Source organism: Dermacentor andersoni, chromosome 8 (genome assembly GCF_023375885.2).
Source record: "Dermacentor andersoni chromosome 8, qqDerAnde1_hic_scaffold, whole genome shotgun sequence".
NCBI lineage: Eukaryota > Metazoa > Arthropoda > Arachnida > Ixodida > Ixodidae > Dermacentor > Dermacentor andersoni.
The window spans coordinates 65,313,988-65,338,844 of NC_092821.1; the positions used below are offsets into that span (position 1 = coordinate 65,313,988).

Below are 24,857 nucleotides of genomic sequence, written 5' to 3' on the forward strand. Positions count from 1 at the left end.
GCATTTGAAACATCGGAGTGGATTTCGCACGTATGGCCTAACACGGAGCTTGATGTACCCGGCCTCGATTGACTCGGGCAGTACACTTGAATTGAAAGTGAGTATTATGTGTTTGGTCGCAATTTATTTACCATCCCGTCTCATCTTTATTCTTTTCACATTGACAACATTCTGCTACTAAGGCCCTCCAAGAGCTGTGCCTCCGTCAGCTGAAGCAAATCGTCTTCTGAGACAACGCCACGGGTAGTGTTCACAGTGCGTTGTGGAGTCACTGTCACTTGAACGTCCCCAAATGACGCGAGACTGGGTAACTTTTCGAACTGTTTCAGATCCTGGACCTCCAAGAGGAGATCTCCACTTGCCATCCTTGTTGCCTTGTAACCTGGACCAAGAGCCTCAGTTAAAGACTTTGAAACTAGAAATGGGGAGATTGTGCGTACTTGTGTATCTGACTTTTCCGAGTGAATGACGTGAAATCGTGGGAAGTTGGGTCTTTCACGACCAAAGAACTTAAATACGTCTTCGGTGCGCCCTCTTTTCTGAGGGCGATCAGGGAGGGGTGGGAAGGAGTTTGCCATAGAATAATTTAATTTTCGGCAATAACGCCACGGCAATAACGTGGAGCCCTACAAGGGGACGCTGCAGGGACTGTAAAAAACAGGTCCCGCAAACGCCGGCTGTACGTTATCACTATAACCAAATATGAGATAATCTAGGTTAGCTATTCACACAAGGTTAACCCATGCTGCCTGGAAAAAGTGGAAGTAAGCGGAAGCTAGGAGAAGACAGGAAAGATGAAAAGTAAGAGAAAGACGAAGGGTGGAGGGAGAGAGAGAGACAGGAAAAGGCAACAACCGATTCCCCCCGGGTGGGCCAGTCCAGGGGTGCCGTCTATGTGAAGCAGAGGCCAAAGGGGTGTGTTGCCTCCTCCAGGGGGCCACGAGAGATACATGCTGCTTGAAGAACAAGAAAAATATTTCTCGAAAGGAAACCGTACAAAAACAGTAGGATGAAAGCCGACACTGCGGCCGCACGTGCAATTACCGAGCGGCATTGAAAAAATAATAAAACGAAATAAAGAAGGGAAAGAAAGGCGCGTATTTATAAGGGATAAATACATTCCATATGCAATTATAAAGACCGTTTGAACAGTCTTAACGCATATACCAGCGTTCACAGTAGTACCAATCACCATACCCAGAAGTATCACCAGCAGTTTCCAACGGTGTGACCTTGAAGCAGCGCAATCCATGGATGGATGGATGGATGTTATGAGCGTCCCCTTTGGAACGGGGCGGTGGCTTGCGCCACCAAGCTCTTGCTACCACGTCGATGGCAGCGCCGCCACAGTATTTTTCGTCGTCGCGCGCCCGACTGGCAAGCATGCGCCACCCCATCCGCTGGCCGCACTCATCCGTTTTCTAGTACACTCTAGGGCAGGCGGCAGCAGCAGGAGGGCGACTTTGGTCACAATGCCACAGTGCTTTCATAGAATAAATTACTTCATTCGAAGGATACCTCAGACCATCGTCAGGCACCCCGCGGTCTGTTCCATTGTCAGGTCCTATAGTCCACGTTTCGCAAGCGCCGGTACTTCCGCACCGCATCTGGAACAAAGGTGAGAGTACTCGGAGTTTCGCACGATTACCCGTTCGTCTGCCGACACTTAATTGTAGGAACAACCATAAAGCAATACCTCTGCCAAGCGGTCAAGTTAAGTGCACTAAGGAGAGCTTCACTCGGTAAGTGCTCTTTGAGAAATCTAAACGTCGCGAGTGGAGTGACGGTGTCACCCGCAAGAGTGTGCACTGCCGAAATTGGTGATCACGCGAACTACTTGTGCTGCAATCGCGTCATTCGTCACTTCTGTCGCTTCTGGTATCGCTTTTGCTTCCTCGTCTGTATACATATCGGTGGTGCTGCTTTGTCTGTTGCTACTGTGGTTATGTTGTTGGTGTCATGTGCGGCGGTTTTTTTGCCGCGGAAAAGTTCAGCGCAGAAGTGCTGCGTCGACGTCTCACAATAGGGAGAAGTTTCCAAGGCTCCTTCAGTGGCCAGATGCAACGTGATGTTGGTGCTCAATATGTTTTTTCGCAGCGGGACGACGGCAGAGAGTGACAGTCACCATTTTCACTGTGATCCGGTGGACGCTGCCATGTTTAATCACATGTTGATGCGTCCATTGCTTGCCTCAACTGCCTCCGTGTTTACAATGGATGCGTATGACGCCGGTGCGGCCTAACAAACCTCTGTTTCGGGAGACGTCGTAGGCGGCGACTGGGTGAAAGACACGTAGCTTTGGCCACAGAGAGAACGTGAAAAAGAGCGTTCGGAGCTGATTAAGTTGTCCAAACGGCGCGAGCAGCGTATATGGTGCTTCTTCTGAAAGTGGGGCTAAATATGTATTCCATTGTATCCAAACTTTCCGCTCATGAATTGAATCAGGGTTAGTGTGTTTCACTCATCGTACTTTCTTTGAAAAATATTTTGAAGCACCGGCTTTCACATTTCTGATTCGGCAAAGTCTGTCGGTGCAGTCACTATCTGATTACTTTCTGCCTCATTGCACGTGGGTGTGCTCAATTGCGGTATATTTATTATTGCTGCACACGCTGCTTGAAACGTAGCCGTTTTGTACATTTAAATATCTTGTAGCAAAGATATCTCTAGTTACTCTTGTGGACTTTCACAAAAATCATTCAGCTTTGACCATTTGTGTGCTGTCGGTGTAGTCTGTCATTTATTGTAAGTATATGGTTCACGTATATTGAAGTGTGCACCCATTCACTTATTGACATGTTGGCGATAGAGTGGGCGTAAGATTCCATGCCAGTTAGGGTAGATGTGTGTAGATACTGCATGTGAAACTTGCCATGACAGGAAGTGGCACTACCTCCTTTATCATTTTTTAACAAGCGGTACTCACTCTTGCTGACATTCCAGGACTGAGGACCTTTCTTTGAAGGTTAGAGATACAGCAGTGGCGAATGAGCAAATACCTGTATCCTCGAGGAAAGCCATACATTTCAAAGCGCGAGTAACACATACCTACAGTTGCAGCAGCGGTCCACCCAATTGGCCACACAGATTCATTCCATTCCTTAATATGCCCGTCACTATTTTTGCAGCCAACTATTGCACACGTCTTCAATCCAACACGATTGGAGCGCAGTGCATTTGCAAAAACTTAGTTGCATTTCTGACAGCTGATTGCACAGAAGAAAGGTAGAAATGGTAATGGCTTTGTATTTGTGTGCTGTTGCTGAGGCCACATGCGGCTTGCTGCCGAAAGTGCCATCTCATTTCTTTAATTAAGCTGCACATACGAAATTGGCCTTCAGTAACAAAAACGCGAGAAACTGATGTCATGTTCTGATGACTGAGAATAGGATACACATACGGTACTCGTTCTTACCTGCTGACTGGTAGTGAACCTCCCCTCTGTGATAGGTGTGGTGAGAGGCTGGCTGGCATCTTAGTGGAGTGATGGGAAGCAGAAGCTGAACAAAAAAAGCACTTTCCTATAGCATACTGATGCCACATTCCCCTTCATCTGGTAATGTTTCTTGGAGCAGAACCAAGTTCTAAATTTTTTACAAGATGTCAATTAACTGCGCATTATAAGCCCACAATATTATTAGCACATGCTTTCACGAGGGGCTCATGCTGTGAGAGTAGCAATGTGTGTGGCACAATTCCTCCGGGCCACTGTGCTTAAGGGCCTTGGACTGGCAGTAGTGCTACTTGTAGCGACATATTTTAGTATATCACTTCTTCATGGTACACCCTTTTCCACAGCATATATGTATCAGTGTCTAGTTAAGAATATATGCACTTTCCAAAGAATATTTTTAGGCCTCTATACTGCCGTGTTTCATCCACTTCTCGATGATCATTATTCAGCAACGGCAGTTTCCTATTATAGCCTTGGCGCCAATAAACCCCAATCATCATCATCATTGTTGTTTCTCTAGAACAAAGTGCTCTGCGAAAGGGTCAGTATATGGAAACCCATGCTGCGCTGAAAGAATGTCTCACAGACAGACAGAAGTCTAACGTGTGTGAACGCCATGTTGAGTACATTTTCATTCTTGAGAACAAATCTATATTTATTCCTCTTGGAAAAAATGGACGGTGGTTTACAGCACAATGGATGACTTAATTATTCTCTGCTTTCACGTACACAACTCGAAGGCAAGAAATGTGATGCCAAAGCGAAGCTGATCAAGAGACAGAGCTCAAGTGTTGGCAGGCACTCCGGCGGAAGCTTGTAGAGATGCGCTTTATGTAGGTTTTAAAGCAAATGTGCTTCGAATATTGTAGTGCTTGCTTGCAAAATATGCGCTACTGACTCTCATCATCAAGCTCGTGACCGTGGTTATGCCTTTCAAGACGACACCACTTATTCAAGACGACACCACATAGCAGCGATATGGGGATCGTTTTAAGGAGGCAACTCGTAGGTGGAATCTCTTGAGTTATGTAAACTGTTGTCCATGAAGAGTAGCGCACCTGATTAGCTTCATGAAAAGCTACAACAAAATCCACAAAATGATATTTCGAGCGGCTATACTACCCTCAAAACCATAACTGAAATTGTCCTTAGAGAAAATTAAGCACGGACAGTGTGCATAACATATCAAGCCAAAGTAAGACAGTGACATATAAAATCATATGTGCACTACAAACTGTGGTGCAAAGTATATACAAAAGAATGTCATCTTTGGCTGCAGAGGCAACTTTGTTTGACCAAGCCGCCGTACGCAACCTTCAAGCAAATACAGAAACATGTATGGGTAAAATGAAGAAAAATGCCTGCGGCTTCAAATGTACGTGATTCTCGAGCCCCACAAGCATCTTTACAAAGATATGATGTTGTTGAAAACCATCCTGGGATATTCACCATTATTGAATGCGTACAGAATTAAACATTAATTCGTTACACACTTGAGAATCTAGTTTCCTGTGATTTAATCTGGAAAACCCCAGTCAGACTGGAGAGACCATCTGCGAGTGTATGCATTTGGATGTGATGATTTGAACTGTTGATTTGGATGTGATGATTTGAACTGTTGACATGTCTAATAAAGCTTTATATGATCAAGCACATGCACTTGACTAAAAAAAAAAAAATAAGATGACGGTTTATAGACCATGTGCATTTGAACCACCAGAAAATAAAAAAAAAATTACTTTGAAAAAGGGTTGCGCAAGCAAATGAAACACGTCACAATGTTCATTGCCAATTTTGTTCATAGAAAAGAAAATCCTTTGAACCTTGAATGTTCTATTGTCGAATCGGTTGTTGCCACTTCCTGCCGATCACATTGAACATTCGTCTTTTTTATACACGAGTGACATGTAAAAATTGCATGTACAAATTAGGTTTATTAGACGCAGAACAGATGTGTTGGCTCATTAGTTTCACTTTCCAGACAGGTGTTTAGTTTGTAGCAGTAAGTTTGCAGGAACTCCACTGCAGTTGTCTAAGTATGCATACTATAGTGTGCGTAAGCGTATAACCCTAAATTTGTTTGCCCACGCCCAAATTTCATGTTAGCCCACCCCTAAATAGGTTTCTCCAGGTATCTTCTATGGAGCACTATGTATCCCAATGGATATGCATAAGTCTGATCATATGGGTTTTCTCTCGGAACAGTTCTTTTCTTCCGTCGTTCCTTGTCGCTTATAAAGCTACCAATCATCTACATTTACACAATTAAAATGATTAAATGCATTACTGCACAAATTACGCATTTTTCTGCAGATACAAGGCATTACACTCTTCGCAAGACAGGCAGATTTTGCTAGGGTACTCGCCAAAGAATGCTTATGCATTAAAAGTAATGAGAGGTGGTTAGCTTAGTAATAAAGGAGTAGCATTTGGCCACCTTATGATCTTGAGCAGCATGCAATATGTTCGTCATATGGCGGATTATGTACAGGAGCTCGTCTTTATTACACATGTTATGAATATGCTGCCAGAAAAAACACTGAGTATGCAAATGTGGTGCTTTTAACTAGATTAGTTGGAAAGCAGAATCGCCAAGCCTGACCGCTGATTTGCATCGTACAGCTTCAGGCTTGAGGTGCCAACTACATGTGTATGTCGAGGTCAGTACAGGGAAGTTTTCTTTTTCACATTAACCTCCGTATAAAAATTTGAGTGGGCAGCTAAACTACATTTACTAATGAGCAAGTGGTACAGGTTAGGTTGGGGAAAACAATGCATGGCAGCAGGCATAGTACACGAAGCACCATGTGTGAAGGAACATGTGACTGCAAGACACCCTGTCAGGTATCGCTGAGCTTAGTGTCAGAAGTTGGCAGCGCCGCGCTTTCCCTTATCCTCTGTGTTCTGGATTGGGTTGACATGGCTTGCTATGTGCTTGCGTGCACCTTCGCTCATCGCTCCTTCTCTTTCCTGTGGATTAAATTGGCACGGCTCGCTACATGCTTGCGCTTCCATTTCCGAGCACAGATTGGTGTGTGCGTGCTTTTTGCACTGGGCTTTCAATAGATCACCCGCTTCTCACGCTTAAAGATAAAGTGAGTGCCGGCTAGCATAGAAGTGCTTTGGCGCAGGCTTGCTTTGTATGTAAGCACGCAAGAATGCCAGAAAACATTCATGCAACCAAAGGGTCCGAAAACTTATTTTTCCTTACTTTGTGATGTATCTCGCCGTGTAACCACTTCTAAGAAGCACAGGGAGATCTGAAGGCACACGAAAGAGCGAGCAATGTTTATTCTCAGCTGTATATGTAACCGTGTGAGGTCAGCGCCCAGTGGCTTTCGGGGGCACAGATATAGAAGGTGCAGCAGCATAATGCAACTCATGCTCAATAACAGCGTGCAATCACTTATCAGCAAAAAGGCATCGACTTGTTCGCAGCCCCAAAAGAATGTAGGGTCTTTCTTGAGAAGGTCAGTCAGTGGATGGGTGATATCAGCAAAAAGTTTAGCAAACTGACGAAAATAGGAGCAGAAGCCCACGAAGCTGCACAAATCTTTTGCTGAGCAGGGTGCAGGAAACTTCTTAACATTAATCTTATCAGGATCAGGATGTATACTGGCACTTGGAAGAGCTAAGTTAAAGGCTAGCCTCCCTAACAGCATCAAGAATAGCGACCAAGCGACTGAGGTGGCTGTTGAAATGTAGGGGAATATACAGTGACATTGTCCGGATAAGAAACAGTTGGATCACTTATAGCCCTGAAAGATAGAGTCCATCATTCTTTCAAAAGTTGCTGAGGCATTACAAAGATCATTACAAAGGCATAACCTTAAAATGTAAATTCCGTCCGGTGTAACAAAAGCAGTATTGTAAAACACTTTGGGATAGTTGGTGCATTCAGTTAAGAAAAACCTGTCTCTTTCCTGTCCTCTTGTATGTTTCCTGTGTGGATCTTTTCTTGGCTGGTTTTTTCTCAATATGGTGAAAGCAGTCTTCTCATGGTCAAGTTCATCAATGGAAATCTGCCAAAAGCCAGATTGGAGGCGAAGAGAAGTATTTCCATCTGTGAACGCAGTTGAGGGCATCATCAGTCCACAGGACAGGGTACATATCCTTTTTCATGATCTGGTTCAGTTGACAATAGTTGACACATGATCGCCAGCTGCCATTTTTTTTGACCAGGATAACCAGCAATGCCCAAGGACACAAAGACGGCTCAACTGCACTTTTCTTAAGTTTCTTGTCTACTTCAACATGGATAACGTTTCATTCTTTGTGAGACATGGGATAAGATGTCATTCACCAGTGTCACCAGTGTCATTCTTATAAGTTACAACGGAAGTCTGTCCCAGTGGGCGGTTCTCCAAGTCAGACATCACAATAAGACACCAGCATGTGACAAAGGCCTGTAGCCTGTTTGGTAAGCAGGTCTTCAGCAATCATCTTTGAAAATATGCCAGGATCCGACGTTGCGGAACTTATCGGACAGCAGGTTAATGAAGACAAGTACGGACCTTCTAATACAGAGATAGCCGTATTGGCAATGGGAGAAGCGTTGCCGAGCGACATGCCTTTCTGGACAACTTGTGTACTTTAACCAAAATTTTTAACGGGAAGAAATATGCAGGTATTGGCAATAGTCAAAATGGTATGAGGTATGACAACTCTGCTTAGCAGGAGAACATTGAGATAAGGAGTCGGCATTTAGTCATTGTCAGGAACAGATGGGAAGCATGTCAAAGGCATATACATGGGAGCTGGGGATGGCAACCATACGAAGTCTACAAAACATAAACAAGGCTTAACTGATTTTGGAGGACACCACTGAATAGGCCGCTTGAGTTGGAGGAGGCCAGCACTGCAGTCAATCAGTGCTGAATAGTCCGAGAAATAGTCGAGGCTGAAGATCAAGTCACGGGAACGCTGTTCAAGAACAGCGAATTAAACAGAAGTGTTGAAACGAGCAACAGTTACTTGGGCGCTGGACATAGCAAGGATAATGGGCGTTGCTCCGTCAGCGACCCAGATAGCATGACATGCGGCAGGTGTAAGGACTTCAGATGGCAAAGAAGGTGGTTGCTCATCACTGAGATATGGGCTCCAGTATCAACAAGCACTGGAACAAACAAACCATCGACTTCTACATTGACCATATTGTGTCTGGTCAACAGGGTGAGAGGCATTGGCGGTGAGGTTGACAATGCAGCATCCACCTCCGGGAGCTCCATCTTTAGTTTTCCGAAGGTATATGCCCAGGTCAGAATCACGCCCACAGGTGCCAGGGCTCGGGTGACCTGGACGGGCATAGACTTTCAGGCAAACGGGACTGGTGACTGCTCGGCGACAGTGGTCGACCACACCGTGTGGTTGTACCGTCAAGTGTCGTGCAGGTTCATCTCAACTTGCAGCTGGAGATAGCAAAAAACGCTATCTGGACGAGGCCTGTTCAAGAACGGCATCGATGACCAACAGTTGCGACAGTATCGGGCAATGTGCCCAACATGACAAGTGAAGCACAAAGGTTCGTTCAACAGTGTTCGCCACCCTGTCATGTTGCGAGAGCCTCGAGGGATCTACTGATTTTTGGTATGCACGAGCGAAGGACGTGCGGATAGCCTGGAACTGATCATGGTACATACTGAATGCAAGCCGATACTAGCGAGTTCTTGACACACAATAGCCTGAACAGTGTGAACCATAGGAGTGCATGTATCAATTACAGGTGGGTATCGAGCTGCAGGACACATGGCTTTCAACTTCCTCTGCACAACCTTCGTCAGCTGCTTTGAAGGATGCTGCCGGCGAAGGAGAGTCCTGTCGGTCATCACAAGAGGATGTTGCAGCCATATTGGGAAGCCATGCAAATGGCTGATGCGTTGACTTTTCACTTGCTCAACACGCTTGCATTTCGTGATAATATCATTAACCAAAGTACAGTTCTTACAAAGGAGTAAATTGAAGGCATCATCAGCAATACCTTTTTAGGTGTTAGGTTAGGTTTTAGTTTTAGGTTTTTTAGGTGTTAGGTACGGTAAATGGCTGTGAGTGTAGGTTATGGAGGTCCAGGATTGTTCTCAATTTGAAGAGATTAAGATATAATTAGTTAAGAGGAAACAGGCGAGCCAACCTAGTCATAGTCAGGGTAAAAGTAGACGACAAGACAAGGGTAATTGGAGATAAGTGGTAGATGCCGTCCAGGGCCGTTGAAGAGTGGCACATACCCAGTGAACCAGCATGGCATCAAAAAGGTTTGTTGAAGATCAGCACGTAGACAATGTTACATGCTCCCTCAGCACAGCAGCCAGGTGCTCTACCCATTTGGCCATAGACTACCCAGTGGCCAAAGTTGGCAGCAAAGAGCTTAGGTGCATGCATACATACATACATACATACATACATACATACATACATACATACATACATACATACATACATTCTTGCTTGCATTTATGCACACACACGGGGAGCTACCCCTAACTGGATGAAATTCCTAAACAATGCTGTTTTATTTAAAACAAATATTTTGGCAAGCAATGTAATGTGTAGGGTACGTAACCGACGGTCTATCAGGGTTATAGAATAAGTACCAGCTGAACTGATGTGTCATTGTGGACAGCAGACAACTAGGTAGTGTGATGAAATAGAAATTTTGCAAGCACATAATAGTATCAGCTGGCACAAGACATGGGGATCTTAGAGTGGACATTAAACAGGCCGATCATGATGACCCTAGTATCTTGCAGTCTATTTTCATTATTTGGACTACACCGATAGCTTTAGAATATATCCTCTGAAAAAGTGTCTGACATATGTTCAACTGTCATAATCCTTTCACAGAAAAGAGGTTGCTTTGCTTTGGAGTAATCACTGTGGTTTACCACCTGTAGCCTTTTAGGAATACTGAACCCAAAGGGTTATATTATATTCCATGGCTATGCATTGTAAAGTGCCCCTGCATTTATTCTGTTGTTGTATTTACCTCATTTCAATGCCGTAACAGCACTGCAATCACCCCAATTATTTTCTGCAGGCTTCACAAATTCAATGAGCCTTGCTGAAAGCATTCCTGCCAAAATGGAATGCCACACCCCTTCCAAGGTCATGGGTCAGGTCGAGGTTGGCATGCAGTACAGCTTGCCTCTGGCTGTCAAGTCTGTTGGGTGCTGCTTCAAAGCATGGAGTGAGTCTAGGAGCGTGCAGACTACAGAGACTCTGGAGCAGTTAACCTCCACCTCAGGTGGGCAGTGACTGGCACTTCTCTTACATTTGCTTGCGTGTGTGAGCGTTGTGAATGGCCAAGTCTGAGTAGCTTGGTATCACTTGCTAAAGTGTGTGTGACATTCTGCTGCCGAGGACAAATTAGCAGGTTTGCGAGCCTTGTTTGCATACTGATTGGAGCAAAATGCAGAAATAATGCTGTGCTGATCAGATTGAAGCAACTAAGATGGCAGAGTTCAATTCAGAGCCCTCATGACTTGATGTTCTTGTAGGCCTGAAATTGCTCTGTGATAATGTTACATCCTTGGGTGTCTCATTTATGCTTAAAGCGGTGTATTTGTGTAAGAACGGGAATAGAAATCCAATGCAGAATGTCAGTCGACCTTTTGTTTAGGCTGAACAAAATTAAAAATCTTTAATGCAGTTAAGGATACTACAAAGAAAATATACTTTGTTTTATCAATGTGGTAATTCATTAAGGGAGGCAGAAACCACATGTGAACTGTCAGGAATCTTTTCTAGGACAGCTTTGAGTCACGACATCCAACAGCACATCATCGGTAATGACTAAGCAGGACTAGGCATGTGCATCAGTTTGGTAGCGACCATCCGTCACTTCGTTGTAGAGCTGTGCACGGGCTCGGGCCAGCCCGAAAGCCCGGACCCGGCCCAGCCCGCAGGCCGGTCTCGGGCCATTTGGAGATTTTCTCATTCGGGCTTGGGCCGGGCCCGGGCCAGGCTTTCTATGTCTCCGATGGGCTGGTCGGGCTCCCCGATCTCGACTGCGTACCTGATGCGAAAGTATGCTTGTCGTCTTGCATGTAGGTACAGCAGGAAGTGCAATGTATTTATTCATCAAAAATGAAAACAGTCTCACAGTGTACCTAGACTCGCCACGGCAGTTGGGCTGGTTTCACCATCACTATATACGTACATACATATATACATACATACATATATACATACAGTCAAACCCACTTATAACAATACTACTTTTAACAATATATCGGATATAGCAATGGACAGCCGCGGCACCGTCACCTTTGCAGTGTGTTCTATGGTAAAATAAACCGCTTATAACAATGCTATCATACTAGATTGTCGGTTATAACAATTAAATGTAGTCATTTTGAGCCAACCCTCACAGAAAAAGAAACGCGCAAACGCAGCGACCACGCTGGCCAAACTACGCCAAAAGCGCGCGCGTGTATGCGGAGCCGCCCGCACAGGGGCGGCGAAAAGCTCACGTGACTACGCATGCGAGGAGAATGGGGTGAGCAGGAGAAAAGACGGACGCTTTCCTCTGGACAGAGTAGGAGAGGGAAGGAAGGCATTTCTTTTGTTGCTTTTGTATTGGCGCGCGGGGAGCAGTCAATTCTGAGGGTGTGCCGCTCGTTGAAAACGTGTCACGGCAGTTGAGTGTGGGCTGCCCCATCTTTATCGCGAAGCTACTGCCAATGGAGCCATTACAGAACTTTGGTCTACGGTGCGTGGTGATGACGGCGACGCGGAGGGGCTTCAAGAATTCTTGCACGCCGACGATGCAGTCGCGACAAACGAAGAATTGACTGATGAGGCTATCGTTGCAGCAGTCACCGGCGCGGAAGACGATGACAGCAGCGTTGACGAAGATGAACCGGAACCAGTACAAGTTGTGTCTCAACAGGAGGCTTCAAGAATGATCGATTCCCTGCGGGACTTCATTTCTGCAAAAAACCTTTCGCTCGGACATGTTCAACATTTGGATACCCTCCAGAAAGACATCGGCAAGATTGCCGCGAAGCAGTCGAAACTCGCCGATTACGGTTTTGTTTCAGCAAAGAAGTGAGAAGTGCAAGCTATTTTGCCCTCATTAAATGCTCTTAGGTATTCATGTTTTTTTTTTCTTTTTTTTGGGTGGGGGGCGCTAAGGGATTTTCAAGCTGAGAGGCAGCCGCAGCAACCTTCTCGTATATTGTACAAGGCCCCTTTCGGGACCACCAAAACGATGCCTCGGCAGAGCTGGCATGTCACTTGCCGTGTGTGACCCCTCCTTGCAGTTGTTATGCTTTTTTTTCGTGCAATCCGTTTATAACAATTATCGGTTATAACAATGAAATTTTCATGGCACTTGAACATTGTTATAAGTGGACTCGACTGTACATATGTATGTACATACATACATACATACATACATACATACATACATACATTCATTCTTGCTTGCATGAATGCACACACACACGGAGCTACCCCTAACTGGATGAAATACCTAAACAATGCTGTTTTATTTAAAAAAACATTTTGGCAAGCGCTGTAATGGGTAGGGTACGTAACTGACAGTCTATCAGGGTTACAGAATGGGTACCAGCTGAACTGATGTGTCATTGTGGACGGCAGACAACTAGGTAGTGTGATGAAATAGAAATTTTGCAAGCACAGAATGGTATCAGTTCTCACAAGACATGGGGATCATAGAGTGGACATTAAACAGGCCGATCATGATGACCCTAGTATCTTGCAGTCTATTTTCATTATTTGGACTACACCGATAGCTTTAGAATATATCCTAGGAAAAAGTGTCTGACATATGTTCAACTGTCATAATCCTTTCACAGAAAAGAGGTTGCTTTGCTTTGGAGTAATCAATGTAGATTACCACCTGTAGCCTTTTAGGAATACTGAACCGGAAGGGTTATACAGTCGCCGACCATTTATTCGGACCTCACGAGGACTGCAAAAATATCTGAATATCTGTCCGAAAAAGCAGATTAAAGGAAAAAAATGAAATCCTTTATTTTCACGCACTTATTCGGGCTCGGCAGTAGGCTTGAAGAAATCGTGAATGCGCCATTGCACGCTGTTCTGTTTACGCGCAATCAGATAAGCGTGAATCTTGGAGAGGGTCGTATGGTCACTATAGGTGGCTGAAAGCACAGTCACTGCTGGTACACGCTCCGCATGCGACGGCAGCATAGCACATGGTGTGTCATCTTCCGACTCAGTCATCGTCCGGCGGTGCAGTGGAAACCTGAGGAATGATCTCGCCGTCGTCAAGTTCAGCGCATGTCAGTGCAACAGTGTCAGCACCTGTGAAACTGTCAAATGAAACGGTGTCCGGAATCGCAATGCAACCACTGCTCAGGTCTCGGCAGAACATTTTCAGCATCAATAGGGGCACATCGGAAGGCGACAAATCCTAGGCCTCCCGGCACCCGCTTGCCGGCATTCCCCAGCGCAGTCTGCGCGGGCACTGGCGGCGCCATTTAACACTAGATGCGATGTTTCCGTATGCCGCGTTGCATCACCGGAACCTCGACACAGCACACAAAGCAAACACCACCATGCCGACACCAGTTGCACAAACGAAAAACGTGGCCTACTCGCAGTGTCGTGGGCGAAGAAACAAATCCGCTGCTGGATTGTCTTTACATGGCTTACTAAGCTGAAACTGGAATTGCTGTAGAACCGCTCTATCGAACCAGGCAGAAACGATGATGATGAGCGGGGATTTGCAGTAGCGGCAGCAAGAAGGCCCTGTTCAAAACAAAAATGGCGTTCAGCAAATCAAACCATGTACCGGTCAGAGTCGGTACATGGTGCTCTCGATCGAGTTGATTCTCGATCGTGATCTCGATCGAGAAATCAGATGAGAGGTTGCGAGGTGTCCGAACTTTTGGCAGTTGTTATACATTATGGTCCATGGGGAGAATGGCGGTGCCGCGAAGCAGACCGAATAATCGAGCATGTCCGAATTTTTGGAGTCCGGAAAATCAGTCGGCGACTGTATTGTATTCCATGGCTATGCATTGTAAAGTGCCCCTGCATTTATTCTGTTGTTGTATTTACCTCTTTTTGATACCATAACAGGACTGTAATCACCCCAAATATTTTCTGCAGGCTTCACAAATGCGATGAGCCTAGCCGAAAGCGTCCCTGCCAAAATGGAATGTCACACCCTTTCCAAGGTCGTCGGTCAGGTCGAGGTTGGCATGCAGTGCAGCTTGCCTCAGGCCGACAAGTCTGTTGGGTGCTGCTTCAAAGGATGGAGCGAGTCTAGGAGCGTGCAGACTACGAAGACTATGGAGCAGTTAAGCTCCGCCTCAGGTGGGCAGTGACTGGCACTTCTCTTACATTTGCTTGCGTGTGGGAGCATTGTGAATGGCCAAGTCTGAGTAGCTTGGTATCACTTGCTAAAGTGCGTGCGACATTCTGCTGTTGAGGACAAATTAGCAGGTTTGCGAGCCTTGTCTGCATACTGATTCAAGCAAAATGCAGAAATAATGCTGTACTGATCACATTGAAGCAACTAAGATGGCAGAGTTTAATCCAGATACCTCATGACTTGACGTTCTTGTAGGCCTGAAATTGCTCTGTTCTAATGTTACATCCTTGAGTCCCTTAGTTATGCTTAAAGCGGTGTACTTGTCTAAGAACGGGAATAGAGATCCATGCAGCATGTCAGTCGACCCCTGTGTTTAGGCTGAACAAAATTAAAACAAAATTCATTACTGTAGTTAAGCATACTACAAACAAAATATACTTTGTTTTATCGATATGCTCATTCATTGAGGGAGGCGGAAACCACATATGCATTGTCAGGAATCTTTTCTAGGAAAGCTTTGAGTTACGACATCCCGAAGCACATCATCAGTAATGACTAAGCAGGACTAGGAATGTGCAACAATGTTGTGGCGACCATCCGTCAGTTTGTTGTCCCCTCTTCTCGGAAATCCAGTTTTCCTTGCCATGGGGCTCCTTGCTCCGGAAATCCAGTTTACCTCGCAGGGGAGGTCATTGCCTGCTGGTCTTTCTTGGAACCTAGGCGGCTGCCCGACTGGGGCACCACGACAGCCACTTGGCAAATGTGCCTTTACAATTGAACAAAGCCATTCGAGTGTGCATTCACAAGCTGTCATAGTATGTATTCCTTACCTACCCTGAAGAGAGCTCCCAACAAGTGGTGATGCAGGACATTACATTTTATTTTCGAACACTAGCCATGGACGATGTTACTCCTACAGCTGCTGACAAAGACGGTGACATGATTACATCTGCTGTTATTGCCGCAGAGCTTCAGCTTCCCAGCTTTGCCACGTTCCCACGTGTCATTGCCACGTTACGCTCCGACATCGCTGATGCCGTAGGTGACGTGCTAGTGGGTACGCCTTCGGTCACTGCATATGATGACTTGAAACACATGGTCCTGCAGTACCTCGAGCCATGACAACAGAGTAGGCGCCAAGAGCTCCTCTTCGAGGAACTCGGCGACCAACAAGCATTACAACTGCTGAACTGGCTGCATTAATTACTGGGCAAGCACTCTGCAAACAAGAACCAGCTTCCAATTTTGCACAAGATTTTCTTACACCTCCCACAATCCTTAGCATGGTGCTGTTGGGTTCCGGTGAGATGAGTCTCGATTGGTTAGCTACATTTGCTGGCTGCATGTGACTGCTCGTCTGTGCACAGCTACCTATCGCTATTCTGAGAGTCTTGGAGCCAAGAGACTGGCTCTCATGCCTAGAGGAAACTGTCGACCACTTTACCAGTGCACTGGAGAAGCTGGCGACTGGCAGCAACACTGATGACCAACGTCAGCACAACCATTCGGCTTCACAGTCTCACAGTGCACCTAGACTCGCCGTGGCAGTTGGGCTGTTACCACCGTCACTTTCGCAAACAAGCAAGTCGTTGCGCTCAGCCCTGTTCGTGGTCGGGAAATGCACCGGCCAGTCGCTAACGACGGCATGCGACATCGGCCCTCAAACGAGTCACTTTTTCATGGTTGTCAACCACGTCACCGTCACCCGCCTCCTCGTGGAGATTGGAGCTGAGCTGTCTATCGTTCCTGCCACGGCCGCAGATCGCCAGTACAGTTGAACCTCGCTACAACGAAACTAACGGGGCGCGCGAAAAATTTCGTTAAAGCGAAATTTCGTTGAGGCGAAAACAGCCCAAAAACACTGTCAGGTTGGACCACATAGTCCCAAAACATCATTTATTTCCAAAGAAGTCGGTCAGCTTCTTCTGCTTCTTTTTTTTTGCCACGAGTGCAGTGGCGCGGCTTTCGCACTCGGTGAACAGTTGCATCGCGACGTCGTCATCGTGAGCACCGAAAAATCTGCGGATCACATCAAAAGCATCCATCACTTTTATTGCAGGTGGTGGCGCTAAGTCCTCCGCGTCGCTGTCATCATCCGATGATGCGTCGTTGTGGCGAACGCCCTCAATTATAGCTTCGTCACTCAGCTCCTCGTGAGCTAGCACTTCACTGTCAACAGCGATGTAGTCGCCGATGTGAACATCGGCCGGCACATCTCCGGAGTCCTGAAGGGCTGCCCATGCCGCATTGGCCTCTGTGGAGGGTGGAGCAATTGTACTGCAGCCTTCCTCGTCCGACGTGGAGTTCGCTGCCAGTTGAGCATCGGAGTGAAAGCCGGCGTGCACAAAACAGTTGTAGATGATACTGCGACTGGTTGCCGTCCACGCTGCTGAGACCATCTGTACAGCCATGTACAAATCCACTTCGATTGCCCGACCGGTGTCGATGTTTAACACCAGCCGCTGAATCAGTCGCTGTCGATAAGCGCTTTTAACGCTATTGATGATACCTTGATCCAGCGGCTGGATTAAAGCCGTGCAATTCGGCGGGAAGAATCTTACTTCCACGCTTTGAAGCTGAACGTCTTCAACGTTATGCGCTGAGCAATTGTCGATGAGCAAACAAACCTTACGTTTCTTTGCCGTCATGTCACGGTCGAAAGCGGTTAGCCACTCTTTGAAAACGGCCCGTGTCATCCAAGACTTCTTATTGGCAACATATTTGACGGGCAGGCTCTTGCCACCTTTGAAGCACCGCGGCTTCGCACTTTTGCCTATCACCAGTGGGCAGCGCTTGTCAGACCCGTCCATGTTGCAGCACAGGAGCACAGTCACACGCTTTTTGCTATGCTTCCCTCCGCTGCATGGCTGGCCCTTCATGTGAAGCGTCTTGGAGGGGAGGAGCTCGAAGAAAAGTCCCGTTTCATCGGCATTGTATATGTCTGATGTGGCATATTTCTCCATTAATTCCGGCACAGTAGCTGATGCCCAAGCAGATGCAGCGTCGGCGTCTGATGAGGCCGACTCCCCACACAGCACTTTAGCGACGATTTCATGCCTGGCCTTAAAACGGGTCAGCCACCCTGAGCTGGCTTTGAAATCATTGATGCCCAGCATACAGGCATAGCCAAGTGCCTTTTGCTGCAACATGTTTCCGCTGACCGGCATCTTCTTTGCGCGCACGTCGAGGAACCACGTGTACAGAGCCTTCTCAAGGTCCTCATGAGCCGCTTGCGTCAGCTTTTTCCGCTTCGCGGATGTCCCCGAAGAAAGAGCTTGCGCTATCGCGTCTTTCGACTTCAAGATCGTTGACAGCGTGCTCTGTGAGATGCCGAAGTCCGCTGCAACATCTCCCTTTTTCCTGCCACTGGATGCCGCGCTGATAATCCGTGCCTTCTCTTCAAGCGAGAGGAACTTCCGCTTTCTAGATGAAGTCGCCATGCTCGCATTCATTACAGCGCACTAGCAGCACAAGCACGAGTGAAAAAAACTAGGGCAAACGCGCTGCTGTTGCCAGGCTGCTGCGTCCTTTGGCAACGGATTGGTTGCGGCTCTGAATTGGATTGGAAGAAAACGGGAGCTTGCCCCCGCGCCTTGTCGCAAGGCAGCCAGCCCGATAGTCATCAACACCAAGCTATGGCGGTGATCATGTGCGTTTCAGTGAGTGGATTAGTTTGGTCCAGCGAATGTTTAGCGAAACAAAGCAGCGTGGGCCTATGGAAGTACATAGATGGGCGGCGATATGCTTGTTTTATTGTAAGATATATTTTTAAATCGAGCTTCGCATAGCAAAAATTTCGTTGAAGCGGAAACGCGCCCCAAAAATGGTTCGTTGTGATGAGAAATTTGTTCCATTACTTTGTATAGCGAGCTGACGGGGAATTGGAAATATTTCGTTGAAGCGAAAATTTCGTTGAAGCGACGTTCGTTGTAGCGGGGTTAGACTGTATGCCAAATCCACACCCATTCTCCACACAGGGAACAACAAAGCCATCGTGTCGTATGGGCTGTGGTCAATAACGCTAGCCATCGGACTCGGGCGCTTGTATTGGCAGGTGTTTGTTATTGCCGACGTCAGCCTGACCCCAAGGCATCAAGGCACTGGAATAACGGGTGCGGGCAATTGAGGACTTCCCCTCTCCAACCTACTTCCGAAGGTTGCTTGAGTTTTTGGGGCTCGTGAATTTTCGCAGGTGCTTGAAACACATCCTGTGCGAAAGTTCTTCAGCCACTTACTGATGTGCTGCATTGTGACTCAAAAAAAAAACATGCCTTCCTTCCATTGGTACTTGGAGCAAGACCACTCCTTTCAGAAAGCCAGAACATGGTTGACGACTGCAGTGTTCATTTATTTATTTATCGTACCCTCAAGGCCAGTACGGCATTATAGAGGGGAGTGGTTACAAGCAAAACGGGTAAATTCAGCAAACAGGAATTAATAAAGCTGAAGGTTATATATATATATATATAGATAGATATAAGTATATTATCCTTGTCTTGTCATCTACTTTTACCTTTACTATGACTAGGCTGGCTAGCCTGTTTCCTCTTAACTAATTATATCTTTATCTCTTCAAATTGAGAACAATCCTGGACCTCCCTAACCATCCTAATTACAAAAACAAATGGCACCTAGATTTATAGACAGTTAGCATGGCGTTCGTGAGTATAGGTTGAACAATGGGAAGAAAAAGGTTTCTAGTTATACAGTGGTAGCTATTACATTCTTGAATAATTGGTGATATGCGATAGTGGCCATCGAGGCGGGAAGGCGATTCCACTCATTGGAAGTACATCGTACAAATGACTGCAAAAAGCATTCGATCTGCATAATGGAATGCCGACCTTATGAATGTGATCTGGTCTGGGCAACACATACGAAGGCAGGGAAATCAGTTTGTTGCGTAACAGCAGGTGATGAAATAACTTATGAAAAAGGCACAGACGGAATATTTTGTGATGTGATGATAAGGACGGTAAGTTAAGGCTAGATTTCATGGCACTGATACTTGCAGTTCTATTTTAGTTAGAAAGAATGAAACGAGTAGACTTATTCTGTAACATTTCTAGTGAGCGCATTAGGTTTATTTGGCCCGAATCCCAGATTGAAGCATCATACTGAAGTTTGGGTCCTATTGAGTTTTATAGGGGATTAATTTTAAGGAAGGAGGTGCTTTGGAAAAGTTGCGTCGTAAGTAACCTAGCATTCGGCTAGCGTTACTTATTATATGGGAGGTGTGGGTATTCTAAGTGAGATCGTACGTTATGTGAAGGCCAGTGTACTTGTAAGTTGTTACCAAATCTAATGGAACGTTATTAACCCTTTCGCTGTCACGGACGTACTGGTACGTCATCGCGCTTCCCCCCCACAGTGTCACTGACGTACCGGTACGTTCTCTATCGTGCGTTCAAAATTTCGCGCCTGAGCGCAAAGCTGGCGCTCTTGGATTGGCCGCGCCATCTGTTGACTCTTTCTACAAGTTCGTATATTCGCCCTGACCTGTGTTAGTCCATGTATTGAAGAGTACGGTGCGACTGCCACTCCCCACTTTCTCTTTGCTGAGTGGCGCGGTGGCTCCGCGTTCGCTGGATCATGCGTCGCGCGCGTGTGGTTATGGGTTCAAGGGTTGTTCTGCAATCTCCGCTGGTTTAAAGGTTTTTCTTTTTCTTCTGTTGGTGTGTCTGCTACGGCGCGCCAAGTTCAGGCGCACGTGCCGTTGCCTCTCCAAAAAGGGTGGTTCGATTGCTGCTTTCGCTCTCTCGCCACACCCTCGCTTCCGACTTGCAGCCGTAAACGTAAAGCCCTTCGAACTTTGTTTAGCCTTTTTCCATTTCCCTCTGTCTTCTTGATCACGCAACATCCCATTTGTCTCCATTGTGCGGGCGACTGAAAGCGCATCCTCCCTGCGCGCGGTTACTTTCGGATGGCTCGGCGCGCGGGACCTTCGTCTGCTCATTGGAGCGGCGGCTCAATTCCGATTCAGAATACGAGCCGAGCTCGAATTCGGACTCGGACAGAGTCGCATGCGAGGAAGAGGGTTCCGCATCGTCAGATTCGGATGTTGAACGGATTTTATAGTCAGGCTGATGATGATGATGATGTTTACTAACAACAGCTGCAGAACACTGAAATGTGCATATTGCATTGACTATGTTATTTGTATAGCAATCATAATCAAAAATAAATTGCTATGTTCATTCCCTGTTATGCTCGTTCCCTGAAACCAAGCCGACACTGGGGGTGCGTCACGGCCAGAAAGGTCCGACAGCGAAAGGGTTAAGGGAGTACACAAGTGGTTCACTGGTAGTTCTACATACACGCATGAATTTACATTTGTTAGCATTTAGTTCCATTAACCATGAATTGCACCAATGCCATAACGGCATTAAGGACAGCTTCAAGGCTGGTTACATCCTCATCGCTAGTTATTTCGGCGTAAATTACACAGTCGTCAGCAAATGGGTGAATTTGAGATGAAACACAGAAAGGTAAGTTATTAATATGTATGAGAAATGGGAGGGGTCCAAGCACAGAGCCCTGTGGTACACTTGAATCAGCATGACTCAGATTAGAGGTTACTTCATTAGCTGAAACAAACTGTGAACGGTTAGTGAGGAAAACCTCAAGCCAGTACAAAAGTTTAGGATGAAGGTTTAGTTGGTGCAATTTGTAGATTAATAAGCTGTGGCATACTTTATTGAACGCTTTTGCGAAGTCTAAAACAGTTAGGTCTGCAACAGGTGGTCAAGCAATAGGTTCAGGTTATGCATGAATGATACTAGTTGGGCGTCACATGAATATGCTTTGCGGAGGCTGTGTTGAAACTCGGAAAAAAAGGAGTTTTCTTAAAGAAGTGGGCAATATGAAAAAACAAAATATGCTCGATAATTTTGCATGGCATACTGGTAAAAAAAATAGGCCGATGGTTCAGTGGGGAATGTTTAGTACCTGTTTCGTAGAGTGGGATCATGTTGCTCACCTTCCAATCAGCAGACACTTAACCTTTGTCAAGTGATTGCTGGAAAATCTTTGTAAGAATGATGGAACAATATGTCCTAGTGTTCTTTAGAAACTTTGCACTAAGTCGCAACCAGGAGCAGATGAGAGTTTCAGTGATGCGATATTTTTTCTATTAAAGGGTACATTGCGGCGTAGTCTTAAGATAGTGTACTTGGGCGTGTTTCATGAGCGTGTTTAGAAAAATTGCGCATATAAACTTAATTTAATACGGATGCACGATCGGCAGGGGGAATTGCGTTATCAGTGCTATCAACAAGGGTTATGGCGTCATGTTTTGGGTTAATAGTGTGCTAGAACTTTTTCGTATCAGTAGTTAGCATGGCGTCATGTTTTGGGTTAATAGTGCGCTAGAACTTTTTCGTATGAGTAGTTAGCATGGATAAAAATGTGTTCTTTAAAAAGTTAGCTTTAGCTTGCTTAAGCGCTGTCATGTAGTTATATGTAGCGCGTTTGTAAGCTGCCCATCTTTCAGTGCTTGCAGATGTTTTAGCTGATCTGTACAAACATTTCTTTTTGTTAGAAAGGCGCCTCATGTGGGTGTTATACCAGCAAGCGCATTATCATTATAGGAAAGATTGTAGATAGGGATAAATTCTTCCGTTCATTCACTAATTTTTGTAATAAACACATTCCAGTTTGATTGCACACTGGGGTTATAGAAATCAGTCAAAAAAGTGTCAAGAAAGATACCGAGCTCGTTGTTAATTGTTTCAAAGTCAACTTTCTTATATCGTGAATTGTCCTGTTCTTTTTTTTTCCGATTTAGGACGTGAAATGTTGATGTTGAAATGGATAAGAGAGTGAGCGCTTAAGGACAGTAAGTAAGTAATGTCCGAAATAAAATTGGGTCGTGTTGTTAGCAGAAGGTCAAGGGTGTTAGCAACTTTTGGTGTGATTCTGGTGGACTGTGTTATCAGTTGACTGAAAGAGAACAGTGCGCACAAGTGAAGAAAATCTTTTGATTATGCGGAGAAAGGGTGTATCACAATAGGTTGGCTATGCCAGGCTATGTTTGGAATGTTGAAGTCACCCAGTAGAAACAAGCGTAAGGAAGGAAAGCGTGTTACGACAATATTGATTGGCTCTTGTAATCGTTAGGAAAGTAACCAGCGTCAGTAGGATCACGATAACATATGCCCATTATAATTTTTTCGTAATTTCAATAATTGCCCAGAGTATCTCCAAGTTAGTAGTAATATTAATGTGCTGAGAATGTAGGTGTTTATTAATTGCCAGAAAAGCACCACCACCTTGATGCAACATACTGTCGCAGCGATAAACTGAGAAGCCATGTGCGGCAGAGAAGATTTCATGGTCTCTAATATGTGGATGCAGCCAAGTTTTTGTAAATACAATCATATCTGGGTTGAACGTCTCGACTGTGGAAGTGAACAAGTCGTGTTTGTTTTTGATGGTTCAAATGTTAGTGAAAAGGACAGACACGGCGTATAAGTGTCTTCCACTGCCCCTCGCACTTCCCTATGGACGATTAGGTGGTGCAGTACACGCTTTTGTGTTAACACGTGACGGGTGTGGTATGACGTGCTCTCTGTCACACTGTCTGTAATAGGATCGTACATGTACTGCTGCTTGTTTGCGATTAATTTGTTGTATCGGTGATGAAACAGGGGTTTGCCCTTCTTTGCAAAGGCAATCAGTGTACTTCGAATATGGCGGGTGGCAGGTGAGCAGTGATCACGGATCGTAATGCCTTTATTTTTTAGGAGCTCATGCGCGGAAAGCGCCTTTTTCTTTACTTTGCGGTTGCTGAATTTGGCTATAAATGGGGCAGCATTTATCAGGTGAATACGAACCAAGACGATGAGCTTGTTCGAATGCCATGTCGGGTAGATTGCTGATGATAGTTGTTAGCGCGTTAATGATGTGGGCCTCAGATTCTTCCCATGATTCGTGACAATCAGGGATGCTATGAAAAGTTACATTGTTTCTTTGCGATCTGTCCTCTTGGAGGTTTATCTTGGAGGTTAATCTTGGAGGTTTATTTCATTATTTACAGTGAGAGTCAATTAACAGTCTTAAAGTCATTACGGGCCGGCAGCAACTCGGACGCTGCGGCCCGTGGCAAGAAGCTCGAAAGAGATGAATCAAGGAATGCTCTCTTGCTGCTCCCGGTCTGTGTCTTTTAAGCCCTTCGGTGTCTCAAAGACTCGTCAGCAAGGCATAACCGCAGGGAGAAGGCCCTCGGACAATTGGGCCCCAAGGAGCGACCCTCTCCGCCTTGGTGACGGTAGTTGCAGACCAGGACGGCAAGATCGCAGAGAGAACTAAGCACTCGGACAATTGGGGATTGGGCCAATCGGCGAGCCCGCTCAGGTGACGCCATTTTCGGCCAATCGGCGAGCCCGCTCAGGTGTCATTTTCGGCCAATGGTAGGTGCCCGTGTGATTGTGTCACACCCGGCGGAGAGGGTCGCTCCTTGGTCCCCAATTGTCCGAGTGCTTAGTTCTCTCTGCGATCTTGCCGTCCTGGTCTGCAACTACAGTCACCAAGGCGGAGAGGGTCGCTCCTTGGGGCCCAATTGTCCGAGAGCCTTCTCCCTGCGGTTATGCCTTGCTGACTTGCAAGCGCCGTCACAAATTGGCGGAAGGGGCGGACGCTGCCAGGGTTTCACGGTGCATTACAGCCGTCGTGCTTGGGGACCCACTTGACCTGGAACAGTGCCAGGCTCTTGCTACGCTTTCGGGAAGAGTCGAGCAGTGAATAGCTCCAGATGCGGCATTCGAGGTGGGGGACGACAACCCGTTTGCACGTGCCACGCCTTGGGAATGTGGTATACGCGCTTCTGCGCTCCTTAATTAGATGTGGCGTAATTCGATGTGGTCTGGTGAATTCGAAGTAGGCTCAGGAAACGGTCCCGTATCTAACAAAAGAAACAAGCTGAGTGTTGCAAGTCTCTGCAGATTTCTGGAGACCTGCGACGTGTTCCTTAAGCTGATCAAGTGAGTTTGCTTTTTCTTCAAGAGCGTCCAGTCTTTCTTGGATGCAGCCAATCTTGCTTTCTATATTCATTTTGGCTGGCTTTGATTGCTTTAACATCAACAACTATTTCTCTCTGATTCT

The 24,857-nt window shown here is 46.1% G+C and overlaps 2 protein-coding genes across 6 annotated transcripts in view; one reads left to right on the top strand and one right to left on the bottom strand.

The window, feature by feature from the left end:
• The first annotated feature begins 1,057 nt into the window (after window positions 1-1,057).
• Window positions 1,058-24,857, top strand: part of LOC140212838 (uncharacterized) — a 68,832-nt gene continuing 45,032 nt past the window's right edge. The window contains exons 1-3 of one of the 5 annotated variants that reach the window (XM_072289708.1): window positions 1,066-1,742; window positions 10,485-10,691; window positions 14,552-14,758. In XM_072289708.1, the coding sequence (XP_072145809.1) occupies window positions 10,499-10,691; window positions 14,552-14,758 (400 nt within the window). In that variant the 5' untranslated portion in view covers window positions 1,066-1,742; window positions 10,485-10,498. Of the gene's footprint in view, window positions 1,743-10,484; window positions 10,692-14,551; window positions 14,759-24,857 lie in introns of those variants that run through there. The other 4 variants (XM_072289709.1, XM_072289711.1, XM_072289710.1 and 1 more) reach the window with 4 other exon arrangements.
• On the bottom strand, window positions 16,621-18,712 carry LOC140212885 (tigger transposable element-derived protein 6-like). Its single transcript, XM_072284014.1, has one exon. It carries the CDS (start codon window positions 18,206-18,208, stop codon window positions 16,649-16,651), a length of 1,560 nt encoding a protein of 519 aa, XP_072140115.1. The 5' UTR covers window positions 18,209-18,712; the 3' UTR covers window positions 16,621-16,648.

What these genes read in the sequence shown, in the direction of transcription:
- LOC140212885 (XM_072284014.1), bottom strand. Translation starts at nt 18,208, where the DNA reads ATGAATGCGAGCATGGCGACTTCATCTAGAAAGCGGAAGTTCCTCTCG.